General features: G+C 28.4%; 1 protein-coding gene across 1 annotated transcript in view; it reads right to left on the bottom strand.

Moving 5' to 3' along the window:
* The window catches only part of LOC105364560 (5-hydroxytryptamine receptor-like), a 94,881-nt gene that overhangs the window by 12,507 nt on the left and 55,979 nt on the right, over positions 1 to 26,395 (bottom strand). The window contains exon 4 of the mRNA XM_011502522.1: positions 3,954 to 4,097. Within this exon, the coding sequence (XP_011500824.1) occupies positions 3,954 to 4,097 (144 nt within the window). The remainder of the gene's footprint in view (positions 1 to 3,953; positions 4,098 to 26,395) is intronic.

Here is a 26,395-nt window from a genome sequence, read left to right as displayed (position 1 = left end):
AGAAAAATATTCAACAAAATATTTACCTTTAAAGGGATCATAATACAGACGTTTCGATACAATCACAAACAATTCCCAGATATATGTTTACATAAACATAAGCACGATTATATAATCTTTAAATAATATGTAATGACCTCGATGTCTACATGCATATTACTATGGATATGTAATTGTAGGAATGCATTGGCTGGTGTAATGGCATGTATATGTATTATGTAGGGATAGTCTGTTATCGATATATATGATGCGTCGTTGGCGGCCTTCTCCCTCGATTTTCCCCAAAGACGAGGGCGAAGATATTGAGAGCCACTCAATTCACATTCACCCACTTCACACACACCCACCCTATGTATATATATATATATATATATATATATATATATATATATTTATATATATACAGCTCATACTCCTTTATCCAGCTGCTTCTTCTACTCCAAGCGTAAGAATTTTTTTTTTTTATCAAATAAATATATATGCATAGACTCCTTCGACTAGATCTATATAAACATGTATACGCACGCACACTCACGCGCGCACACACGCATGTATATATTCATATAAATAGAGGCTATGGAGAGGGACGTTTCTTTTATTTTCTATTGGAGTAACACTAGATTTTGAATTTATCACACGAATTGTCGACTGAATTCCAACCAATCGCGACTTTTTTCTGGCGAGTCTAAACGTATTTTGCTTTACTAACAAGGTTTGGAAGAAGTGACCGAGAACTTGATTCTAATAATAGGATGGATTACTTTTTCCACCCCAGTTGAAAATAAATATCTTAAGGACCACTTCATTTGATGGAATGTTGGAGATAATGTATAAATAGAAACTTAGATCAGAACATAATTATTAAACACTTTCTCCCTCTTCCGTAAACACTCATTTTACAAACAAATATTTATATTCGTAAAGTCAATATTATTTGAGAAAATATTAGTTTTCTAACAATTATTTGATCCATATAAAAATTCTTAAAATACAATGTCGGTAAAAATGTCATGAATCAAGGACGCGAGGGAGTTTGAAAAAGGGAGAAGGACAAATAAACGTAAAAATATAACTGAAGAAAAAATTGACTTGAGAAATTTAATATATAATGATACATCAACGCAAATAAACTATGGAAGATTGGAATATTTCAAATGTCTTTTACGGACTTTCTAGCATCTTGATCATCTTTTTAATCTGTCGTTAACGTTTGATTATCGATAATACCATTGTCGGTCTAGCCATGGCACAAATTAGTTATTTTCTCGTACAAAGTGAAATTAACGTTTATGTTTCTTTTTTACTTTTAACCTTCATTTTTTCCCCTCCTTTCTTGTACAATTCTTTCTCAATAATTCCGTACATCTGTAAATAAAGAACTAGCAGAATTCATTAAACTCCTGTATTCCTTAATGCAGCAATTAAAGGGCACATTCTTAACGTTCTCGTGCTATGCGATAATGGATGTAATTCCAATATGATCTTTATTGAGCTCCTCCAAGCTGCTAATATTACTAACAGAGACAAGTTTGATTAAAAAAAAAAAAAAAAAAAAAAAGAAGAAGAAAAGCAATTTGTAGAAAGAATGGAGAAAGCAGCATATTTTGAGCTTAGAAATTCCGCGAATTTGTAAGTGAACTTTCAGAGAATTGCAAAGCAGGTAACTGGCAGTTAAGAGACTCTAATCACATGGTCCATTTTGCTTATAAAATCATTATCGAATTAACAAAAATTTAAATCTCAATTTTTTAAATGAAAATAAAATTGCCGTATTCATTTATTATGTACGCAATATCAGAGCTATGAGAGCAAAATTATTGTATAATCTGAAAAGTCTTTATAAAGCTTAATATGCTTTACTTATACCAAACTTTCTTGATTTGTAAAGTCCCTATAAATTATTTACATTGTTTTGTCATACAGTGATGATCAATTTTTGTCATAAATAGTTAGAAGAAATTTTACGGTATCTAATTACATGCGTTCAATACTCATTAATAGTATTCAATAATAATTAATTGCCAATAATTTCAATATCAAGTCAATTAAGATATGCAAAATATGACTTGAATAGCATACTTCACATACTTACCATTTAATTACAACATAATATAATAAATTACATAAATTCTATTCAAAAACAATTTTTCTAAAATAATACTTTAATCAAATAATACTTACAATTAAAATATGCGCACAAATTTATAATTCTTATATTTATGCAGAAAGAAGTGATTTGGTATTGGCACGGGCTCCTGTTAGTAAGAAATTTTAAGTGGATAAGGCATTAATGACGATAAAAGTTTGAAATTAATATAAATAAAAACATCATTTGACTAAATTTAAGGAGAGTAATGAATTGATTTATATCTATTTATTTTCCTTAAAATTCCGACGTTCAAGAGTTCCCTCGTTCTTTAAGCCGTAAAAACTCCACTATAAAAACTGCATAAAAACTACATCGCCTCGACAGCACTTCACCATTTATTTCATAGAGGCTTTCAAGAACGATTCGAAACAAATAAATCTTCGCGCGTTAAATTTCACTTTCTATCACGGCTATTGTATCTGCATGCAGATAGAGTTGAACGTGCGTGGAGTATGTCAATTGCTGTCACTCCTTCCTTTCTCACTGATGCAAAAGAGTATTGACTTATTATGGGCATACGGTCAGTCCTTCTTTCTGGCTTCCATTTTTTTAAATTTCTTTCTTTTCTCCTTCGTTTTATAAAGCTTACAGGTGGACATGTCAGAATATTCGAGAGAGTAGGGCGCTAACGGAACTTTGATTTCGCCTCTTTGATTATGTCGCTCGGGCATTTAATAAAGTTGAAGAAAGAGTCGATTAGTGTTTGGAGGCATCGATGTTTTGTATGAGGGAACGAGTACTACTCTTTTTCGTTCGGACAAGAAAAATCTCATCGTAATATTTTCGTGTTTATTATTTACAAGTTACAAGCTCTCGCTTGCCACACTTTTAAATTTTATATAGTCCTAGATCATTTGATCTGCCAAGTGACAAGATATTTTTACACTGCTAGTTTACTCGCTATTACTTTTTTTTTTTTTTTTAATTTATAATAGCTCGTTTAAATCAAAAGTCACTGATTCGTACAATTGTAAGTGTAATACAGAATCAATGAGCGACAATTGATATAATCATGAAGGCATGCTGCGATTATTCTATTATTCTTATTGATGCAATTATTATTATTCTAAAAGTAAAAATCATAAAAACAATTAATAAAAAATAAGTCATAGAGAATACAAAAATATCGAGGTGAATTAAATTTTTAGCATCTTATTAATTTTCATGCTATTTTTGCACACGATGATAGCTAAAGGTGAGATTGGAGCAATAAAAAAACTGCTTGTACTTATTATGTAGCACCAGAAAAAAAAAAAAAAAAAAAAAAAAAAAAAAAAAAATTAAGAAACAAAGAAGAATTATTCTTCTAACGTATTTATCGTTTCAAAAAATTAATATATGGAATATTTGATTAACCATTGAAAATAAAAATAATTCAAATCTATATAAAGATCAAACTTTTTTTTTTTTTTTTTTTTTTTTTTTTTTTGTTATTGCGACAAATATTTCTCCATTAAAAATTCAATATTAAATGTTTTCGTACGAAGTATTTTAGAAAAAAAAAAATAAATAAATAAAATAAAATAAAGGTAATTGCATTTTGAAGCTTGTAATCAATACTGCGTCCATCGGAAAATAAACTGCCGCACTTTGATGAATAAATAATGGAAAAGCTAAGAATTTCGAAACTCGCGTCGAAATTCAAAATTCACCACATCGTGGTGGAAAACGAAAAACCTTTGAGAGGTGAGTAATTGTTTGAAAAAAAAGAAAAAAGAAGAAGAAGAAGCTCATGGGTTGGTTGATTATGGATGCTAAGGATATCTATAACTAATATATATGCAGTGCAATGTCATTAATTGACCTGTATATAATTTAGGTCGGTGACAGCCCAATATCTGTCGACGGCGATAGCCACCAAATGTAATATTGAGGCCGTGCAGCAGAGGACGTCACTACTGGTCCACATGTCACAAAGCACCGGCCCAAGGGACCATCCTGAGTTTATCTGTAGTAAACAGAAATTCATAAATATAAGAGATATCCAGAAATTTCATTAGGCATGACGTTTCTTATATAAATACCTACCCGATTCAAGTGTATATACGGCATATTATATAATGGTATATGTAAATGTAAAAGCATTTCTAGGTGAATAATTTATTCATTAAGGTTTATCATTAATATAATTTTAATCTACACTGCGTCAAAAATTTTGATTTCTAATTTCGCAAATAATGCCCTTGAGAAAAAATGTAAAACTTGAAAAATTAAGAGATAAAAGTAGCCTCATTAAAACATTATTAAATATTTGTATTTAGCTCATATTATAATACCTACATATTCGGATTCAGCCATTAAGCTATTAATAGGAATAAAATGCTTATTTCCATGTGCATATAAGTTATATATATATATATATATATATATATATATATATATATATATATATATATAAGTTTATTACAGTGTAGTCGTTCGCACATAGTAAAGCGGTATACGCGCGTTGAAAGCGTTTGCAAAAATAGTATAATAGTAGTTGTCGTGGAGTAAAAGACTCCTGAAAATCCTGATATTTATTGTAAAAACATTAGACTCTATGATTTGGAAGATTTTCTTTGTTTTTTTTTTTTATATATATAATTCAACGTTAATATGCATGTTAATATATTATGTAATTGAAGATGTACATTCGATTTTATTAAAAATTTTAATGCATCAAATATTGAATATTTTATATTTAGTAATATTGTCAAAGTGGCTATAATTAAAGGATGTAAAAATATCTACAAAGTATACATCCATGTAAAATTTTAGCACTTAAAATGATTGATGCTTTGCATATATTGGTAACAAACTTTACTTCATTCTATAAAATTCAACATTTTCATATATCAATTAACAAGATTAAACAAATAAAATTTCTACGTAACGTAAAAAACTTTCGGATGACATTAGAAAATATAATGACAAAAATGTTTTACGTCGATGTAAATAACGTAATAACTGTGCAATTTCTATTGAAAGTTCATTCTAAATTATGTATATATCATATACTGTTTTCTTTTTCAATGAAAATTCAACATTTTACACGAATAATTAAATTATATATTATTGATCATATAATATAATGTAGGTAATAAATATTTATTTGCATTATTTTTATTGTTACTTCATCGAATGTTACAATCAAAATAATAGCAAAAGTGTAATATTAAAAATTTACATCAAATAATTACGTTAAAACTTCTTAGCTATTTATAAGAAATTTTTAAGGCTTTTATGGTATCTTACTAACTTTTATTTACTAACTTTAACTAACTACTTTTATATCAGCTAATTTCACAAAATGCAAAGGTATAACAATTCAGTTAATACGTCGATCGTTAATAGTTATTTTAAAAAATTTTTAATTTTATACATATGCTTTAATTATCGTTAATATTACTGAATTCACAATGAATAAAATATCCATACATATATAGAGATTTATGATCATTTTAGAAAATTTTCTTAAAAAGTAGTTAATATTAATTTTATATGAAAATGATGGACTCATTTTTCAAATGAATTATCGTCGTAAGCCTGAAATACATTTATTAACTTAAAAATAAATAGAGCTTTTGTTATTTATTAATGCTAATAAATAATAATTCATTATTAAGGTACATAATTACGGGAATTTTGAAAGAAATGAATGAATAAAAAATGTTTATTTAAATTATGAAAATTCATCACGCGCACAATACAAATTTTCGGCTTTTATACTGTAAAAATGTAATTTAACGCGTTACACGTGTGTTGCAGATAAGGCGATAATGCTCTAATAATACTTTACACCCTCGCCACCGCAATGTGTCAATTTTAGTCATTATTAATAGAAGTTTCAGCTATTATTCGAAATAACTTGCAGGTTTTGGAAGCCATCCAATAAGTTTTCGAGCATATTAAATCGTTCGCCTAATATAACGCGATCTCACATCGGCGGCAATTTAAGCAAATACATCACGTTCGCCAATCCGTTCTTCCTAATAATAATTGAGCCATTCTGAAGGACTATTTTACGTAGTCGCAGTCCATTGATTAGCGCCGAAATAACCGTTAATGCAAGCTCTCCTTGATTCGATTTCGACGTCTAGTTCGCACATTGGCTTTCGCTACACAGCGTCCGTGTGTCCGTTATAGCGTACGCGACTTCTGCCGGTGACGGTAGCATATGACTTATATACACGCAGATACACACACAGACACACAGACACACACACACACACTCGCGCGCACGCGCGCACACACACATGAGAGAGAGAGAGAGAGAGAGTGAGTATGAAAGCATGTCGTTAACGTGCAACCATTCCACCCTTTGATATTATACGGCTTTGCCACCATAGTCTTCGATCTATGGGTTACGAGCTGAGTGCGAGTACCCACATTTGCGAAAAAGACGCGATCGTTATTTGAAGCCATAATGTCTATGACTATTGTTATAACCGCTGTTCGAGCCATTGATGGAAATGTAAACAATATGCGCATAGTAGAACAACAAATTATAGTGATTTTTGTGCAGAAAAAGATAAATATACTGTCACAATTTTATGTAAAATAAGTAAATATTTATACAAAAAGAATAATTTTTTTTTATGATTCGCCCAAATTACAGATAGACATACATAAATATAATTATTATTATCAAAAGTAATTGACATTAATTTAAAATAAAGAAATTATTGAAAAATGTATATTTACGTAGGAAGTGTATTTAATTAAATGTTACTATAACCTTGAAACAACCTTGAAAGATACGAATATATTTTGTATAGAAATGTAAATCATGACTTGAAAGCAATTCTATATATATTATATATAGTTTCTAATGATATTATACACTTATATAACTTTTATATTTTCTTTGATATAATAATAATGCAATTAAAAGCATAAATCATCATTTTTAGCGATAATTATACCATATTAATATAAAGAAATAAAAGATTATACGAAAATTTGAAAGATTTATTGATAAATCGACGAATTATTTTTATAAACTTAACATTGTGCTATATTAATCATTGTAATTTTATGAATAAGAGATCTTTCGCGAGTCATTTAGACATCATAAAATCTTAAAGAATTAACCGTAGTGTCCAAATTATAAAACAATAGAATAACAAGAGAATTTCCTTTTGGCAATTTCAAAATTTCGAAATAGTAGTTGTATTTCATTCCAGTGTGAAATCCTAAAATCAGGGAATTACAATCAATTAAATTCTCTCCCAACCTTCCACTCGAAGGATTCTAAATAACGCAACATTCGCGAGGTGACTTCGTGACAGGCATTTCGCAATAACGGATTTTATAGTGCATTGCAAGCATCCAGTCTCACATACATAGAATTCGATTCGTTCCTTTCGACATGGTTATTTCATTCAAATAAATATGCTCGCCATTCGGTTCTTCTCGAAGCGTCGAAGAGGAAAAGTAGAACTAGGGAATTTAGATTTAGAAACAATCTTCGAGGGCGAATCCTCCGCGAAACCTAGTGTACTCAGGTACACACATGCGCTTGTCTTCCATCTTCACCTTAACATTTCTATTCAATTTTTCAATTCAGAATTAAACGGAGCCAGAGAATTGGCAGTCGCGCGACAATTTTACAAAAGATTTTCTTCACATCGCACTATTAATAATAAGCAATTGCGACAGCTCTAGCAATTGGATAATTCGATCGGTCGAATGGCTGTATAACCTTCGAGAATTTTAAGCTTTGAAAGTACAATCTCTGAATGCTTTGTATCCGGATATTGAAAAATATGAAGAAGTAGAAGAGGACGAAAGAGTAGAAATAGGAATAATTCAAGTGGAACTATATGCATTTGCTGATTTGAAAAATTGTAAATTATGATTTATATCCAATCGCTATTTATAAATTATTTAATCGATTTGAAGCCAAATAAGAATTTTAAACTTATCGATTTCAGTACTTTAATTAAATACAACATAATTATTATACGTTTAATTATAACAATTTTGTTAATTTAATATTAACAGTATTTTAATAATTACAACATTTTTAAAACAATTATTATTTAAAGACTGAATATTTTTCAGAATAATATACGTTTTACTGAAACTACGAAAACTTTACTGTTTACTCTTTAAAACATACAATAATATTAAAAAAAAAAACCCATATAAAATTAATTATATTATAAATTTAAATTTAAAATCAAAATCTCATATATAATAAATATACTCGTTTATATTTTTATTCCAACAATTAGAAATTATTTTCAAAAATGTTGAGCTATAATATTCTTGAAAGATGACATTTCATAAGAATAGAATATATTTTTAAGCTATAATATTAAAAATCATTTTCATTTATTACTTATTAATCTATTATTGTCTCTTCGATTCTTAAATATGATGAGTCAATTTTCAATTTTCAGAAAGTAGTTTTAGTAATTAAACCAAATCTGATGAATAATGCAAGTTATTACACAATTTTTTTGTTTTACAAATAAAGTAAAAGTATTTTCCGTTTTAATATTTCATAAATGAAATATATTTATGTTAAATTAATCTTATTCGGTAGTTGCATTTATTTTATTGAAAGTTCTAAATCTCTAGCCATTAATAGGAGTATTGGTATAATAAAGTTACATTCAATATAAAATAAATTGAAAGGAAACGACGTCGATAATTCTTTTTAGAAAATTAATCAATTACAATAATATATTTAATAAAATTGATTATCTTAAATATAATATTTAATAGAATGAATGTAATTATATTATACAATTTTTGCCTTATTTGCAGACGGTAAAGATTGTGTTACTTTATCAAATATAAAACGAATTAACGAATTAAAAATCTATATTGATATATTAATAGCATTAGTTTGTGAGTAATCCTTTTTTTTTTTTTTTTTTTTTTTAATAAATATAATATTTTTTTCCAAATTATGTTCCTTAAACATTTGTGAAATAAATAAAGTAATTTACACTATAACCTTTATAGATGATGTTAACCATATTTTACAACTTGTTATTATGAATATCCGCATACGATCGATTAAGTATATTTTCACTAAAAATAAATTGTATATCGTTATTTATTACAACTAAAAATTAATGTCGATGACGGTAGGCACTCCTTAATGGAATATCTCTAGAATCAGTTTACTGTTATTTAATTTTTAATTTTAGTATTTATAATACATAATATGGACTTAAAGACTACTCTTAACTGTAATAAATATTTTTTAAATTGAAAATATTTCTTTTTTTTTTTTATTGGATTCATTTAATAGTATATGAATTACGTTTTTGGTAATTAAAATACAATATTATATACAAGTACTAAATAAATATTGTATAATTTTAAAAAGTTAATTGACAATCTGTATACAAATATATATTTATATATTGCGTTTAACATTTTAAGTAATAAATGCACAAACAAATTGTAAAAATATAACGTAAAAACTAATAGTTTATAAAATACGCTTCAATCATTATTTTTTCAATAAGATCGTACATTTAATGAAATATTAGTTTATGTATTTCTGAATACTGAGTAAGAAAATTTTTAATTTTTGTTTGAAAATAATTTTTGAACGATTCTATGAGAAAATTATTTTATATAAAATATTGAATACTTATACATTTAATATAAGCAATATTTAAGATCGAAACTGTAATTGAATCTTATTTGTCATGCCGCAAGGAGTTATATACGATAAAATTAATACTTCCCATATAATCGCATTTTCTTTTAAGCGTACATGTACTAATTTATTAAGAAAAGAAAGATTAGAAAAAGAATAATGGCATGGCAAGTCAGTTGCTATTTCGAAACGAGCGGTCTATTTATTATTGTTATCATGAAACCTCAAGAGAGATGAGCAGAGATCAAGTAGCGAGAAGAAAACGAATGTGTATTAGAGAAACACTAGGGTAGGAATAAAAACATACATACTAGGCAACGGGAAGCATCGTCGCTTTATACGTCATGCCTCCCTTACTCACGCCACCCCCCAAGATCATCAGTTCCGACATTACAGACAGCAACCAACTTGCCCCTGTGCCAGTTAGAAATATTTTTCGATATTCTTTGCTTGAACTACTGTTCCTGACATCCGACTATTCCAGCTGAATACGTATATAAGAAACAGTGGCATAAGAACGCGCTATTCCTCTCTGTCTTTCTTTCTCTTTCTCTTTCATTTTCTAGTTCGGTTAAACGTAGTTTCGCACTGCCTTCAGCTGATGATATTGGTGCCGTTTGCTCCTGAAGAACGAGTTGGAGCTCGTAGAATCTACTTCCCTGTACCTTTGTCGTTCACGATTTTATAGAAGCAAGACGCGCTCACCTCGTAAATATAAGGAGGTATCTAGGAAGAGTGTGACGATGGACTTGATGAAAGAGAAAGAGGGAAATGGAACAAAAATAAGAGATGTTACAAATGGGCACGTGAGAATACTGGGGAGTACGAATTGGCGCAGGAACGAGTAGTAAATAAGTTGGTTAAAAATGTATCCAAATATACAGGGGAAATGACTGTTTCTTGCTGATTGCTTATATACAGTAATAATTAAAAATTTATTGTTTGACTTATACTAATCGTAACTTTCCGAAAAACATCTTTTTAAAATATCTCATTCTCAAACTGTCGATAAGTTTATTATTAAGATATACGGTACATCAAATAAATAATAGCATTTGACGATTTCTATATTGATGAAAAAAAAAAATATATATATATATATAAATTATAATATATAAGCATATGTGACAGTGACATTTCATTATTTTTTATTAATTAAATAAAGATACTAATGAATTAATTCAAAGGATTACAATAATTTTAGACTGTAAAAGTTATTTTAAATAAAAATTTAATTACAAGATTATGTGTAAAAAAAAATTAATGTTTTTAACTTTTGTATCTTATATTTTTAATAGACAACTAACATAATGAAAATTCGGTCCTATCTATTTGTATAAAGAATGTTTAACATTTTCTGTTTGAATAAAAGAGTTAATATACAAGAATAAAAAACAGTTTGCACTCTATGGTACATTAAATTTAATTATAATAACCAAGTTTAATCTAATCAATTTTGCAAAATTGTAATTTTCGATAAAAGAAATGATAGGCAATAAATTATAAATTCATAGCGACTATATATTAGAATAGATAAAGATAAGATGGACTTTCCGACAGTAAAATGCCTTTGAAATCGCCTCTCTCCATTTTAATCCTCGTAACAAATTCCAAAAGCTATAAAATCATCAATAACTCGATGAATGACTCCCGTACGACAGAAAGTAAAAAAGTCACTAAAGAAGAAATGTTACTCGAGCAAATATAAGAATAAGGATAAGTACCAAACTAGTATATAATGCGCAGATTCTTTCGTGCGCCTAAAACGTTGCTAACATTTACGAACTCTGCTTAGAAGGATCATTCGAGCGATATTTCTAGATGATCAGCGTCCTTGGCAGCTCAATACTGATACAATATCCGTATCAACAAATCTCTATTACATTTGCGACGGTGAATAGACGATTTTTAGCATCCACGATCATGAATCTGTCGATCGATCTTAACTTATAGACGTATCCACGATCGTGCATTGATGTTACTCATCGAAATGATCCTGTAGTTATATATACATTTAGAAAGTGAATGGGGCGGGGAGGGGTAGAGATAAGGACGAGGTAAGAAAGATAAAGTGAGATATTGAGGAAATGAGGAAGCAGACAAACTGACCAAGCTATTTCCAGATTATGCCGCACGAGCTGCACAGATGCACTTATACACTTTCAGCTCTCGCAAATCTATACGTGTTTATTACTGTATAATACTTCAATCTTTTATTTTCACGCTATTTGCTTTTATTCTTTATTTATGCCCATTTTTCTTCTTTATTTCTTTATTTTTTATGTTATTTTATTTTTTTAAATCTCATATAGATCAACGTGCTCTATTTATTTAACTTTTACTCATAAAGTTTATCGATTTTCACTTCACGATTAAAGCATACAGTAATTCATAAATTAAAAGTTAAGGATTATATAATTTTAGGGTACAAGGAAGGGTATTAAAGAGAGTGAGTTTTATCCCTTTGGGTGAAATTTCAACCATTATAAACAAATGACATAGTCGCTGAAAAGTTAAATATGTCTTAAAGGAATAAAAGATTAACATACCTGAATTCTATAAATATAAACAAGGGATTATTATTACGAGTATTCTACATATATTATCATATAAAAGGATTATATATTTGATTTTCAAGTGTTGCATAAACAAAAAAAAAAAATTAAATTATATTAGATATATCAAACAAATTTTTATTACCATGTTACGAACGAATAACAAAGGTCAAAGTGTAATGCGACATCACAATATAATTCACTTTGAGCAATTACAGATAGTAATTTACAAGAAATAAACAACTGGTCAGATATGAACAAAAATTTAGGATAATTATTTACAAAATCGTTTACAGATTATGTTTTATTTCATTATAAAATAACAATAATATGTCAAAATTTATACATAAAGTTGTACTATATATACAAACTAAGAAGCAACAATCCCACATTTGACTATATCACTTGGTTTTCGACAAACTACCCGAAAATCCCAAAGAGATAGAATATACAGTATCGTGGGTTAAAATAATTAGGGCACTAATGGCATGTCCAAAGTTACCTCTGTCTTCGATTTAATATTATCCTCTACTCACCCCTACAGTCAACTTATACTATTTAAAACTTAATATTTTGATAAGCCACAAACTCATACAATTAACATTAATGATTATTAACAATATGAAATCTAGAATTAGAAATATTTCAAACTAATAAAATAGAAACAATGGTCAATATAATTAAATTAAGGCACCCATCGTTACCATTTATTATACCAAATATTGTACCATTGTTAATACTAGACAGCTTTCAGTAATTTTTTACAAATATTTAGATAGTGATTCTTTTTATGAATTTTTTATGTCTTGCAAATGCATATTCATTGTTAATTAAACTTCAAAGACTACTATTGTAATAAACTATTTATAGTTTTTCCGAAGTTAAAAATTAAGAATTTTATCATATAAAATTAATACTCAATGAATAATACTATTTACTTTCAAAAATATCTTTCTACTATTATTGGAAGTTGATATTACATAAAAAAAGAGTCAAGAATTAGTTAACTTATTTTTATTAATTTTATTCTCAAACCGCATTAGGTAATCAACACTCCATCGCGACGCGTTAATCCAAGCTTCGGCAACATTTTAAGAGTCAAGAAAGCAAAGCCAATGAGTGAAAAAGTTAAGTTGAAAAGTTGATTCGAAGCAACGCACGATTGAGTTTCTCTCCCAAGGGAACGATGTTCTAGCACGAACACCGCTTGCTTGCACTCTTCTATCTCCCTTCTAAGACCAAAGTGAATAAAAGATGTGAGGAAAAAGAACAAAGTAAGAAAAAAGAGAAGGAAAAAGACAGAACAGCGGTAATTTCTCAACGAGCTTTCAGGAAGTCAATTGGAAACTCTGAATCTGAAACTTGAACACGTGCAGAGTTCCCCACTATGGATTCTATATCATCCGCAGCAAAGGTAAATACTCTTTTTCTAAACTAGATGATATACCAACAATTATAATAATAAATTTAAAGAATATATGATATATTAAAATATCCGTACGCGCATTCTATTGAGATGGTAAGAAAATGGATCTTATTATGTATGATTTATATGTATGACTCGATAATGATGAAAAATCACTTTTCACAATATACACCCATGTAAAATGATACCTTTCATTACCTACAATTTCATATATTATCATTATATACGATTATTATGCATAAGCATTTTCTATCACATAAATATTACAAAATTAATACTTTAGATATTCAATTATTCGCTATAGAATGAAATAGGCCGAGAAGCAATCTAGTAAAATGCATATTTTCATTATTATTTAGAATTTAATATTTTTCATTTATAAATATATACGGCAATTTTTATATATATTAGTGGATGGATGCATAATATTTCGTATTAAACATTACATTGTATTAATAGTATTTTTTATGTAATAGTATTTTTAATAGTAAGTTCACATTAAAATGTTTCTGCAATTACAAATTTATCAAATACTATATTAAATAATATTTATATTTAATGGTTTGTTGAAACAATTCCTTAAATTTATTATTGATAATGCATTTTATTAATTTATTAATTTTATTATTTTAATATTTTGCATTCCAGAAAAAATATCATTTGTATTACCGAAAAAAAGATATTATGAATATAACTTTTTCATTTTACAATAAATTTCTGCTGTTTAAATTTAAATTAATTAAAAATAATTAAGTTTGTAATTTAATGCAATGTAATATGATAACATTGAGCAATTACCTTAAAATCATAAATTAGCCTTTTGTAACATTAATTACAATTTTGTATGAAATTATTATTATATGCCATTGAGCATATATGTTAGAAAATATTCATTTTTAGTAGAAATTTTTTGTACTGACGATGAAAGAAAAATTTTACAAATTGTAAGAACTCTTTTGTAATATATAAGACCATGGATATCAATAAATGAAATAACTATATATTTCGTCTCTCTATCAGCACAATACGACTTTTTATGATGTAATTGAGCTGCTTCATATTTCGTTACCTTTCTCTTGAAAAAAAGTTTATTACTCCAAATTGCATGAATTTTTTGTCCATAAAATAGAAATAGTTTCATATTATAAAAATAAATTTGCGTTCGCACTTTCATATTCACTTTTCATTAAAAAAAGTATATAATACGACAAAGTATTAATAATTTTTTTTTAATAATATTCTGTAATTTAAAATATCAACGACTAATCATTAAAAATAATAAAAAATTTATCAGCAAAATTATGAACAAAATTATGAACAAAATTGTAACGAAACTTCCTCTAAAAGTTATTTTAGTGAACGGAGAAGATTTATTTCTCTGCTTATGATAATAGCGATATATATTTTTCAAGAATATATTACACTATATAGGAGTGAAAACTATTTAATATGCGAATTTATATAAAATATTGACTAAATTCGTATTTCAACATGAAAATTTAAATAACCAGCAAGTGATTGTAAAATTGCATATATTAACGGTGAAGATTTTACAATGAAGAAACAATACGTTATTTCAGCCAGTAGTTGAGAAAATCACATGGAGAAAGAAAATTTCTTAGCAAAAAATCTTAATGCCGTAAAAAATTGGATAGATAATTCAACAGATTAGAATGAAAAATTCGGTAGAATTGTTTCCAATGGTTTAATCGATTCACTTTCACTTTCGATAGAAATAATTGATTAATCAATCAGAATATGATGATAGATTTATTTTCTGTAATCTTATATTTCATGTTCTCCAGTATATCATCGTAATAAAAACATTTTCTATAATACTTGAGATCGTTTAAGCTACTTAATGATTGACAGTCATATATATCTTTATATAATTATATACCCATTTCCACTCAATAATAATTTAAATAAAATTACTTACATGCAAAACATAGGAAAAAATGCATTAATGATTTATAATTAATTGCGATAATGGTTTATTTACTATTTCAACTTCTATACATCCATTCCTCTTATATTTCATAGAACTGTATTTAAGAAATATTTGTTGTTTAAATATTTAAACTAATACAGCAAACTTTTCATTTATAAAAGATAAATAAAGTTTTTCATTCGCCGTTACATATAGAAATAATCACGAAATACAACAAGACCGCCACATTTCATTGCATTTTTATTACTTTCAAGAGGCATATATTAAAAATAATTGATTAATAAAATAAGTTTTTTGTATCACACGACGAAAACTCAAAAATATCGTATTACCGAGAAATAGACTATTCGATAGAAATATTTTATTTTTAAATATTGTTGGATTTTAAATTAATTTAATCTAAAATATGAAATTATTATTTTCATCACGACGAAAAATATTTATTTCTATGTAAAAACTCATTAAAACAATCTTCTTAACAAATAGTGTATAGTAAAATTTCATATTACATTTGTTTGTTATAATATGAATTAAATATATTCTTTTAATATTGAAAATATATGGTATTCCATATCCTTGCCTCTTATAATACAAAAGTGCAGAATGTACATTTAAATATTTTTATGATAGATCCCTTGAAACGGACAGATTTATATATAATTGATTAATTATATTATTAAATATATTCAATATACTAACATTTCAAGCGGTAGTATCTAAAATAATATTTTATAATTCTATAACAAAAATAGAATTGTTTATTGAAATTGCGTTATTATGTAAATTGCAACTAGAATTTTGATTTTATGTATCTTTAAACAAAATTAATTCGAATATAATATATAAAATTGATTGAATATTGATAAAAAAATTGATATTCGCGTAAAATAATCTACAATGTCATTAATAATTTCTAATAAATCGTAATTTAGATAGTGACTCATTATATACTGTGGTGATTGTTAATATTAAATAAAATAAAAAAAGATTTATATAAATATGCGTGAAATAATTTTTAAATAGTTACAATATCTACAAAAAAATATTTGGCAACAATATCAGTGTATAATATCATTTTACTATTTGTAATGATGAAAACAAAGCTTTGAAAATTTTTCAATCTCGTATTATCAAGATTCATGTACTAGATATTATTAATAAAATTAAAATCATAAGAATTTTTAGAAACTACTAATTTCATTCTATAATTACAAAAATTGTTAACAACGTGCATCCATATAAATCCATATACACATTACTAATTTGAGTTGATATCATCTCTTATGGTGGATTTAATTTCAAGCTCTTTTGTCTTATACTAATAAATTGCATAAACTTGGGATATTGTATTTATGTTTTATGGGCGCTTCTCTCCTCGATTTTTTGGGTATACGCATTAACCAAATGATTTATCGTTTTCTATTAAAGAATAAGGTAATGATTGGATATAGGATAATATGTGGAGGGAAATAGTAGTACAATTAGCATACTCCAACTGTAATAGAATGGATCGAAAAGTTCCGTTCCACGCATTATAGAAATGAAGAAATAAAGTTGAAGGAATTTAACTCTGAATCACAAATCAATCGGTTCTAATTAAGCCAAACAAGTTAAGTTTACCTACTAACCAACGTACACCAGTCAACAATCACAGCTTCCACATTGCCTCTGAATATTAAAATAATAATGCCAACAGGAGTTAGCTCGGTCTTTAAAGTATTAAAGAAAAATTTTCTTTTTAAAATAAGTAGTAAAAAATCGATGTGGTTTATAAGTTTTAATAACAACTGTTAAAAACAAATATTAGATCACATATTTGTGTATTTAGACAATGTGCCATATAAAATTAAAGCCGACGCTTTACGCTGTGAAACAATCATTATATTACACAGTCATTGTTCATGAAAACTTTAAAATTTGATCAGAAATGGATAAATTTATAATTGTATCTGTATAATTACTATCAATAAAATATTCTTGTTGTATTTTGTATAATTTTTAATGCTATTTTAAATTTAACGTCTAATTTTCATATTATTTTTAACTAAAATATTTGTCTGATACATTTTGTAATAAAATTTGACCGAAGTATTTTTACTTGATATAGTTTATTACAGTATATATAATTAAATATAGAGATAAGATTTAATTATGAAAGATATAAATATGTACTAATCAATAAAATTTAGTATCGGTTTGATTATAAAAATATCGTTTAAGCAACTTTCATGCCTGTGGCATAAAACTTGAAATTTGTATTTATATTATTTGAGTTACTTTAACTATGTTAATCAATGACTCCTTCTTTAAATATTTTATTTGACATACATATTTTCTCTAGTACCTAGTAATAAAATTCAATAAATCACAAATAAGTAGACGTAACGACAATCGAACAATTAGTAAAAATACGATAAATATTTTTTAGTTGAATAAACTATTCACTGCGTACATTGATATTAAGTGACAATATTTTCACTTAACTATATGTTTGTAATATTCTTCAATATCACAATCGATACTAATAAAGAAATTCCTGCTTTTATTATAGTATAATTACTATTTGAAAAATTTTGCGTATATTACTTATTAAAATTGTGTTTTCTGGATAAATGATTTTACTGCCTCAAGAAAATTTACTATACAAGATTTTCTTTTGTAGCTACGATGAAAACTGGTTTAATTTCGTAGCAGTGGGTCTCGACTAATTCAGAAAAATAAAGGTTATATTGGAAGTTTCATATAAGAGGATAATGGAAGATCTTTATTATTCCTTAAATTGTTACAAGATAAAAATAAAATACATTCATTTGAAATAAATATTGATATTGTACTGGATATTTTAATTCGGAAAATGCCATGCAATTAGGTTTCAAATTAATTAATAAAGTATTTTGAAAATTTTAATTTCAACTTTAATGTTAATGATTTAAATAAAATATCAAAATAATAATTAATCCGAGCTTGTAATGATTAAATTTTTCAACAATTATTTTATATAATTGGCATTAAATTAAATTTCTAAAATGATACTTTCTAAATACTTCCTATTTTCAATAATAATAATTTCCTATTTATTATATATTAATGTAGTATTTTTAATTATCATCTTCTTAAAATTCTATAAATTATAATAACCACGTGAACCAATCGAAAACTAGATAAGTAATTTCAAAACACTGTAATTGACTGTTTATCGTTCGTAATATAGTAGAATAATACAACAAAAAAAAAGTATTCAAATGTAAGAGTATTGACATGTATAAAGTTTAGAGCGAATAAGAGTAAATTTTTCCTAGGCACAAACGGAATAATACTACGAGAAAAAAAAAATAGATACATGTTTTCAAATACTTAGTACATTACTTTACCGTATATCATGCGTTTGTCAACAGGTGACGAAGTATTAAAAAACACAAGTGCACAAGCTATCAAATTTTTGTTGAGTCGAGCATAAGGATTACGTTAGGTGAAAGTAGAGATAACGTGATTATGTTACTTGTTGTTTTATATATATATATATATATATATAATTTTGAGTTTATGTGAATAGTAATACTAATAGGGCTAAGTTTATTATCAATTGTAGATTATAATTTTTATGCTCTTTATAAAATTATTTATTCTCTGATATCTCTGTTCTCGCGTTGCTTCAATTAAATGCAAATTTTAATTTCTTGAGGGAATTTTTCACCGGAAAAATACTATCCTTTCCACGGACATTGCAGATATTTATTTCGGTCGGTATTCTGCAACAGCTTCGAGCCTTGCGCGTCCGTAAAATAGTAGATTTGGTCATTTTCGCCATAGAGGAGGCTGAGCTATGGAAGCAGTCTGTGCAGATTAGCCGATTTATAACTCAATGTTTACCCAACGGGGGCGAATATGGTGCAAACATAGATAAATACATGTGCATTCTTAAATTTCACGTTAAATTATAAGAGTCTTAATATATAGTTATTTTATTTTATTATAATTAATGTACTTTCATTCCATGGGAATTACAGTTTATCCAATTTTTTCAATTTGTAACAGGACATTACTCATTGTCTAGGGGTTCTTATTTATAGAATGGCGGTATAAAAATTTCATTGAATAGCTAAGTTTAATTTATAAATATATAACATTCTTTAAATGCTTGTATCCCCTTAAATCGCAAGTAAAAACTTTTTTCTTTGGTGGAATAATTACTCCCGTCTTTCATTTCAATCTTATTTTATTTTACCGAATTTTTAATGAAATTTAATTAAACGAGGTTTATCAAAATAGTCAATTATCTCATAATGCTTTAAACAATAATTTAAAATTCATTTAGAATAACGAATTTTTCAATATCAAAATATTGGCAAACTTGAGAAATATTTGTTATCCTATGTATCTATGAAACAATTCTGTCATAAAATTTTCAATATTAGAAATATATATTCATAAAGTTTAATTTTACTTAATTTTAATTTTACAGTTCTTTTTTATTCTTAATAAATACAATCGAACTTCTTAAAATTGATTTATAATTGATTTTAATAAAAGCTCGATATAATTAATTTAACTATATTTATTCATTAAAAGAATAATAATAACAACAATGCTAATCTTAAGTCAGTTCAAAGCCCAAATTTTCTATAAGTTACATATTAACATAATATACGACAATCCAATTGTATTTAGAGATTTTTTGTAAATTAGTGCATATTTTAAAGTTATTTAATAATTTCTTATAGTCAGCTTAAATGCACTATTAAATAAAGATATTGGATAATTTTTATGACGCATCGAGTTCTTTTTCTTACAATCGTGACGAATATAAAAGAATTATTTGAAATATTAAAGATATATGTGTGCGTGTATTAACGCCTTTTGTTATTGCAAACGTAAACTTTTACATATTTCGCATTTATCTTATATATATATATATATATATATATATACGTTATTCAAATAGCTTAATTTAAAAAACAATAGAGGATGATGTAATTCAAATGGACGAAGCCTCATTAACATTTAATCATATCTCTAAGCTTTCTTTTGTACGAAAAATGTTTAGTCAATGCACATTTGCCGACTTAACGGTACACAGTAACTCAGAAATTTGAATGTACACAGCCGACTTTGGTGAATATCGTCATTTAAAAAATCGGCGTAGCTTTCGGTTGGGCTTAGATAAAAACAAACTACAAAAATACAAAACAAAAAAAAAAGAGAAAAGAAAATCCAGAAAAAGAAAAAAGCAGAAGGAAAATAAAGCCTGACTCATGAACTTGATTATATTTGAAATATAACGTGGGACGCAGTCGTTATCGTTTCACAATAGGAATACAATAGGTTCCGTTGACGATAAAGCGCAAGCGCATCTAGCTCCATCCTTCTGTCCTATTGTACAAGCATTCGGTGTACGTATCCTGTCGATCTGCTACACGTATCCGAACAAAATAAAGCCGCGAGAAAAAGGAATTTACGCATCCGACCAGGTGGTCATGTGGAACGAACGATAAATTTACAGTATTCAAGGAATCTGCGAGAGGGCTCACATGTTCAATCCGCTCGCTCCATCCGGACGAAGGCACATTCGGCAGGATATTCTCGGCCTTCTATGCCTTCCTTGAGTGTGGCATTGGAGAGGCCGTGAGTAGTTCGCAAAGCAGGTCTTCTTGGCGCGTGAGGATACGAGAGAGAAGAAAAGGACGAGGTCAAGGGATGGCTTGTGGCGTGAGGGGTATAGGGAGGGAAGGGGGAGATGAAATGGGCCAAGACGAGATGGACAAACACAAAAAGGGATAGAGAGAGAGAGAGAGAGAGAGAGAGAGAGAGAGATTGAGGAAAATTGCAAGCGAGTTCAATACCACGAATGGACTTTCAAGCAGGCATATATCAACCTTGAGGCTGCTTCCCTCTTCGTTGCTCTATGCCTCCAGTTCCCTAGTTTCGTTCGTTCCTGCCGTATTTTCACCCGCGGTTCATGGATCCATCTCCTATATTATCACTCGAGCCTTTGGCTTTCTTTATATTGCGATTCATCGCATCTCGCCAACGTACAATTATCCAACTATTTTAGTGCTTCGGTTCCTCCCTCGATTGCATTTACGAACGCGATGGAGTCACTTTGTCCTCGGACATATGCGTTATACGGTACTCTCGCAACAAAAAAAAAAACAACGCAAGCTTCCATTATCTTGAGGTCACAAGATCGTTCGGGCTAATGGGCCCTCGACGTTGAAAATCACATCTTTGTTGAGATGAAATTATTTTACTATAGAGTGCCTAGCGCAATATAGTGCGCAAGCCACGCAGAGTAAGTAGAGGTCGGCAACTATTTTATATCGTTATCGAAATAGGCTAGTGAAATTACAAGATTCAATTATGCTGCATGCTATATATTACATCCATACCAAGAGAGAGAGAGAGAGAGAGAGAGAGAGAGAAAGAGAGAGAGAGAGAGAGATCAATTTAAAATCGCTTGAAATCTTTATTAAAAATTAATACAAAGTTGTGCGGGAATAATTGTATGGACATCATTATTCTAATAAATGCTTGCACCGAGTATTTAACGAAGAAACATTTTGTTAGCAATTAATGATGATATAAGCCAACCAACGTAATGGCTACGATACCTAATCGTTATTTATTGTAAAAAAATCTCGTTCTCATAATAAATTGGAATTTATGCGTAATATCTCATATTTCTTGGAAGAAATTTTAATTTACGGCTTCAAAACAAAGCACTAACATCTTTTATTCAGTTACGTTCTCCCCAATACGTAAAAGTAGGAGAAGTAATACCGAGGAGGTCTTTCCTCACGGCAGTCGACTCACGTCTTTACTAGTTTTTTTGTTTTTTCTTCGAGTACGACGCGAAATAGCGCGCCTAAGATGAAAGGGCAGTTCAGCCGCATCTTCGTGTTCTCGAGTTTCGCACTGGAAAAGTAACGCGTGTCCGGTATGAAATAGCCAAGGCTGAATTATTTTTATCGCACTCTGCCAGTCCGTTATCATTATATGATCTTACTAGCTTCGTAAAGAGCTTCGCGCCTTAAATTATGAAATTATGTATTTAGCGAATGTAATGTAGAATCGCGCGTGCGTAACGATAATTTGAACCTGAAAAGTAGGAGAGCTGTCATCATCGATAAAAAAAAAATGTCTGCAGCGAGAATACAAACGCCAATAACCCACGCAACTGACTTTAACGAATTTTTAGATTAAAAAAAATTTGTACAAGCCTCACGTACATTCCGTGTTATAAATCAAACATTGAAATAGATTGAGATTGTTGGACAAAAATCGGCAGACTGTTTCGACTCGCACAAAATCACGATCACGTTTCCATGTCTGCAGGTCAGAGGTATCCGGCGATACGAAAAATGTCAATATCGCGGCAAACGACACCACCTGTGTCTCACAAATTCGTCGTTTCGAAGAATGACACAACCAGCTCGCTATTTGGGCCTGATAATGTTCACCGTTATCATTGGTCGATGCCAACTTTAATGCCTATCAACGAGAAATACCTCCTCGACATGCAAAATACATTCCCAAAGCTCATTGATGGTCTATTATTAACAATGCACCGATAAAAGTATGGAAATTATCAAAGATATGAATCAAACGCTACTACGTTGCTTCTTCTTCATCTTCTTCTTCCTCTCGAATTCATTATGACGTGAAATTCAAAAGAAGACGCGGGGGCGGGGGGAAAGAAAAAAAGAACACGAGAAAAAATATCATGAATAAGGAATGTTTCGAGATATTTATGCAAGAAGCTATACATATACGATGAAGAAAGTAGGATTTTATTTTTTACATATACAATACATGAAATACACAGAACATTTGAAAATTGTGTCAAAATTATGCTAATCTATATTTAATGTTTAATTAATATCTTGAAAAATTACAAAAATTAATAAACATTTTCATTGGTAAAATCCATCATGGCTATTATATCGTTAAATTAAGTATTAAATTCAATGATCTCTTACATAAAATTGAATTCATTCTTATCATATTCTTAAGAGAAATTGATGTAATAAGAATTGATCTTTTGACTCAAGCTGTGATTGTTAAAGATTTTTTAGTTTATCAATATTTGCATTAGTTAATTTTATTCTAAGTGAAAATAACATATTTCATTGTAATTCAATTTTTTTAAATTAACGAATTTCTTAATCAAATAATGAATTCATATTTCTTTAGTTTATTTATATTTCCTTTAAATTACATTGTCATTATTCATTGGTAATTCTCTTTTCTGATAATTATATATATATATATATATATATATATAATTTAATTTTCTACAATAATATCGGTAATTTATTGGTTAATAATGATTTTAACACGGTTGGTAATAAATAAACAACCTCTGTACCTTTTAATAATTCATTGTTTCACCAAATCACGCTACTTCAACCAGACACCACTTTTTCTATCATTTTTTCATCCAACTTTTTTCTTCAAAAATCTCCGAGATAACCGAAAATAAAGTATCAAGGAATAACGAAGCGAGAAGAAGTCTGGTTGTCCCGTTATGAAAAGTTAATTCCAACATCCCTAGGAAAGCACACTGGCATTCTCAATTTTTCATTGTATTATTCAGGATTTTGCAGGAGGTTGAAAATGACGGAAGTCCTCCTGCTCCTCACACGGCGCAGTCCTTCACATGCAAATAATCCTACTGGAGTTACGAGATCATAAAATTGTGCGAACGAGACACGAGCTCTTGCAACCAAAGACGCAGTCTGGCATCCTTACGAGCATGCAACAGCTCGCTCCTTCTTTTTCTTCGCGTTGCCTTTATTACTCTCTTCGTTCTACATTTATATATAGATATAATGGCCGCGAGCTTCGATTTATCCTTCGGCTGCTCCCGATCGCGTCCAATTATTGCATAGGATGCGAAGCTCAACGCCACCATCGACATTCTAGCTTCGACAAGTAGCAAAATTTCGTAAAACAGCCGTTTCGATTTTTCACGCAGCTAGATACAATTCTACTTTTAACGTCTTTGCTTGACTATAGTCTGAGAAAAAACTGCGCGCAATTTCTTTTCAGCCAACTTCTACATCCTCTTCTCCTCTCTTAAATAATCTTTATTTTTAACTCTCGTACACTGCTTTTCAATACTTATACTTCCTTTTAAACTGCAGGATCTCATAGCGCTATCTCACCGCACTCTCTCTCTCTCTCTCTCTCTCTCTCTCTCTTTCCTTCTGTTTCTTAACTGACTTTTTTGTCTTTATTTATTTTTTTTTTTTTTTGTCAATCTCAACATCTTCTCACTCCTCTCTCGCTTTAGCCCTTTTTTATTTCAAATATTCTGATATCTTCCTTTCATAAATGAAATTGTCTTCTACTCATTCTCTAGTATCTTACATTTTAAAGGCGGAACTTGTGAAAAAAACAAAAATCTTTAATTTAATTTTCACTTGCGTTTGATAGTTTTTTACTTCGATATTTGAATGAGATTTAACTTTATAATTCGAAGCACATTGGCTTTTGAAGTTTCAAGAGATAAAATTTTGCTCTTCTATTTAGCAGTTTGTTTTCTACTTAATTATTTTTAAACTCCCGACGACACTTGCTTTAATTAATGTTAATATTAATTTAAGTTATTTAAAATATATATTAATTAAAAGTTTCAATAACTTGAGAATAAAGATATATTTATTGTTTAAATATTTCCTTTCATTTCCTATATTCGCTTCTCACTCGTAAATATGGAGATCTCTTGTGGTTTCGTTGGATATTAATTCAGGAGTAATTTAAATTTTTATTCCTTCATAAAATAAAGTTTGAAAAAATTGAACATTTTCTCTAATTATCCTTTGAACTTTTTATTAAATTCCTCCAACGTCTCGTTTTTCACTAAATAGGTATTTTTTTAGATACTAAATAAAATATAAAGTCTGTTTATTTTCAGTAACATTTGGGGAGAAAAAAAACTCCTCACAATATCTCATTATTTTATTAAATATTTTTCATTAAATATAAGGAATAATGGCCTCGTCGACTGATTATTGTTGGAAAATTTTCGTTATTAGCTATATTGAATGTATTTGAAGAATAAATTTTTTCTTCTTCGTATTAGCAATCCCAGTTATATGTTCATATTAATTATCGATGAAGTGCAATCGAGCGCATAGAAATAAAAGTATTTTTCTCCCCTATTATTACTATACATTATTCATAATGTTTAAATATACATTATTTTAAAATTATTCATATTTATTGTACACTCATCGAATTTTTATCTTCATTTTTTCATTTTTAAAACATAATGGAAAATAAAATTTTAAGTATAATAATCATAATATAATCTCATACATTTAATATTGAAAATAAGCGTATAATTATGTAAAGTAGCACGAATGAAGATATTGTTTATAATAAATACATTGGACGTTAAAGTTATCGGTACAATGAGTGCTCGATAATATAGATAGACCAAATGGAAAATATATAAATTTCCATATATAGACAAAAACTTATAGCTTCTGTAATACTTGACGCGGTTAAAATAGTTAAAAAAGAAAGTAATTTGATTAGAGAAAAATGGTACACGAGTTAAGTACATCGCACCTATTGTCTTCCATGGCAGTCTCGCAAGAATGGGAGCGAAAGAGACGAGTATACGGACAGTGCATGAGGTGGTGAAGAGTGAATGTGCCACAGAGATGGAGTGGATGGAGGCGAGGAGATCGTGGAGGGGTTG

Source organism: Ceratosolen solmsi, unplaced genomic scaffold, assembly GCF_000503995.2.
Source record: "Ceratosolen solmsi marchali unplaced genomic scaffold, CerSol_1.0 scaffold39, whole genome shotgun sequence".
NCBI lineage: Eukaryota > Metazoa > Arthropoda > Insecta > Hymenoptera > Agaonidae > Ceratosolen > Ceratosolen solmsi.
The sequence above is the reverse complement of the archived record's forward strand: the minus strand, read 5'-3'. Positions and strand labels throughout refer to the sequence as shown.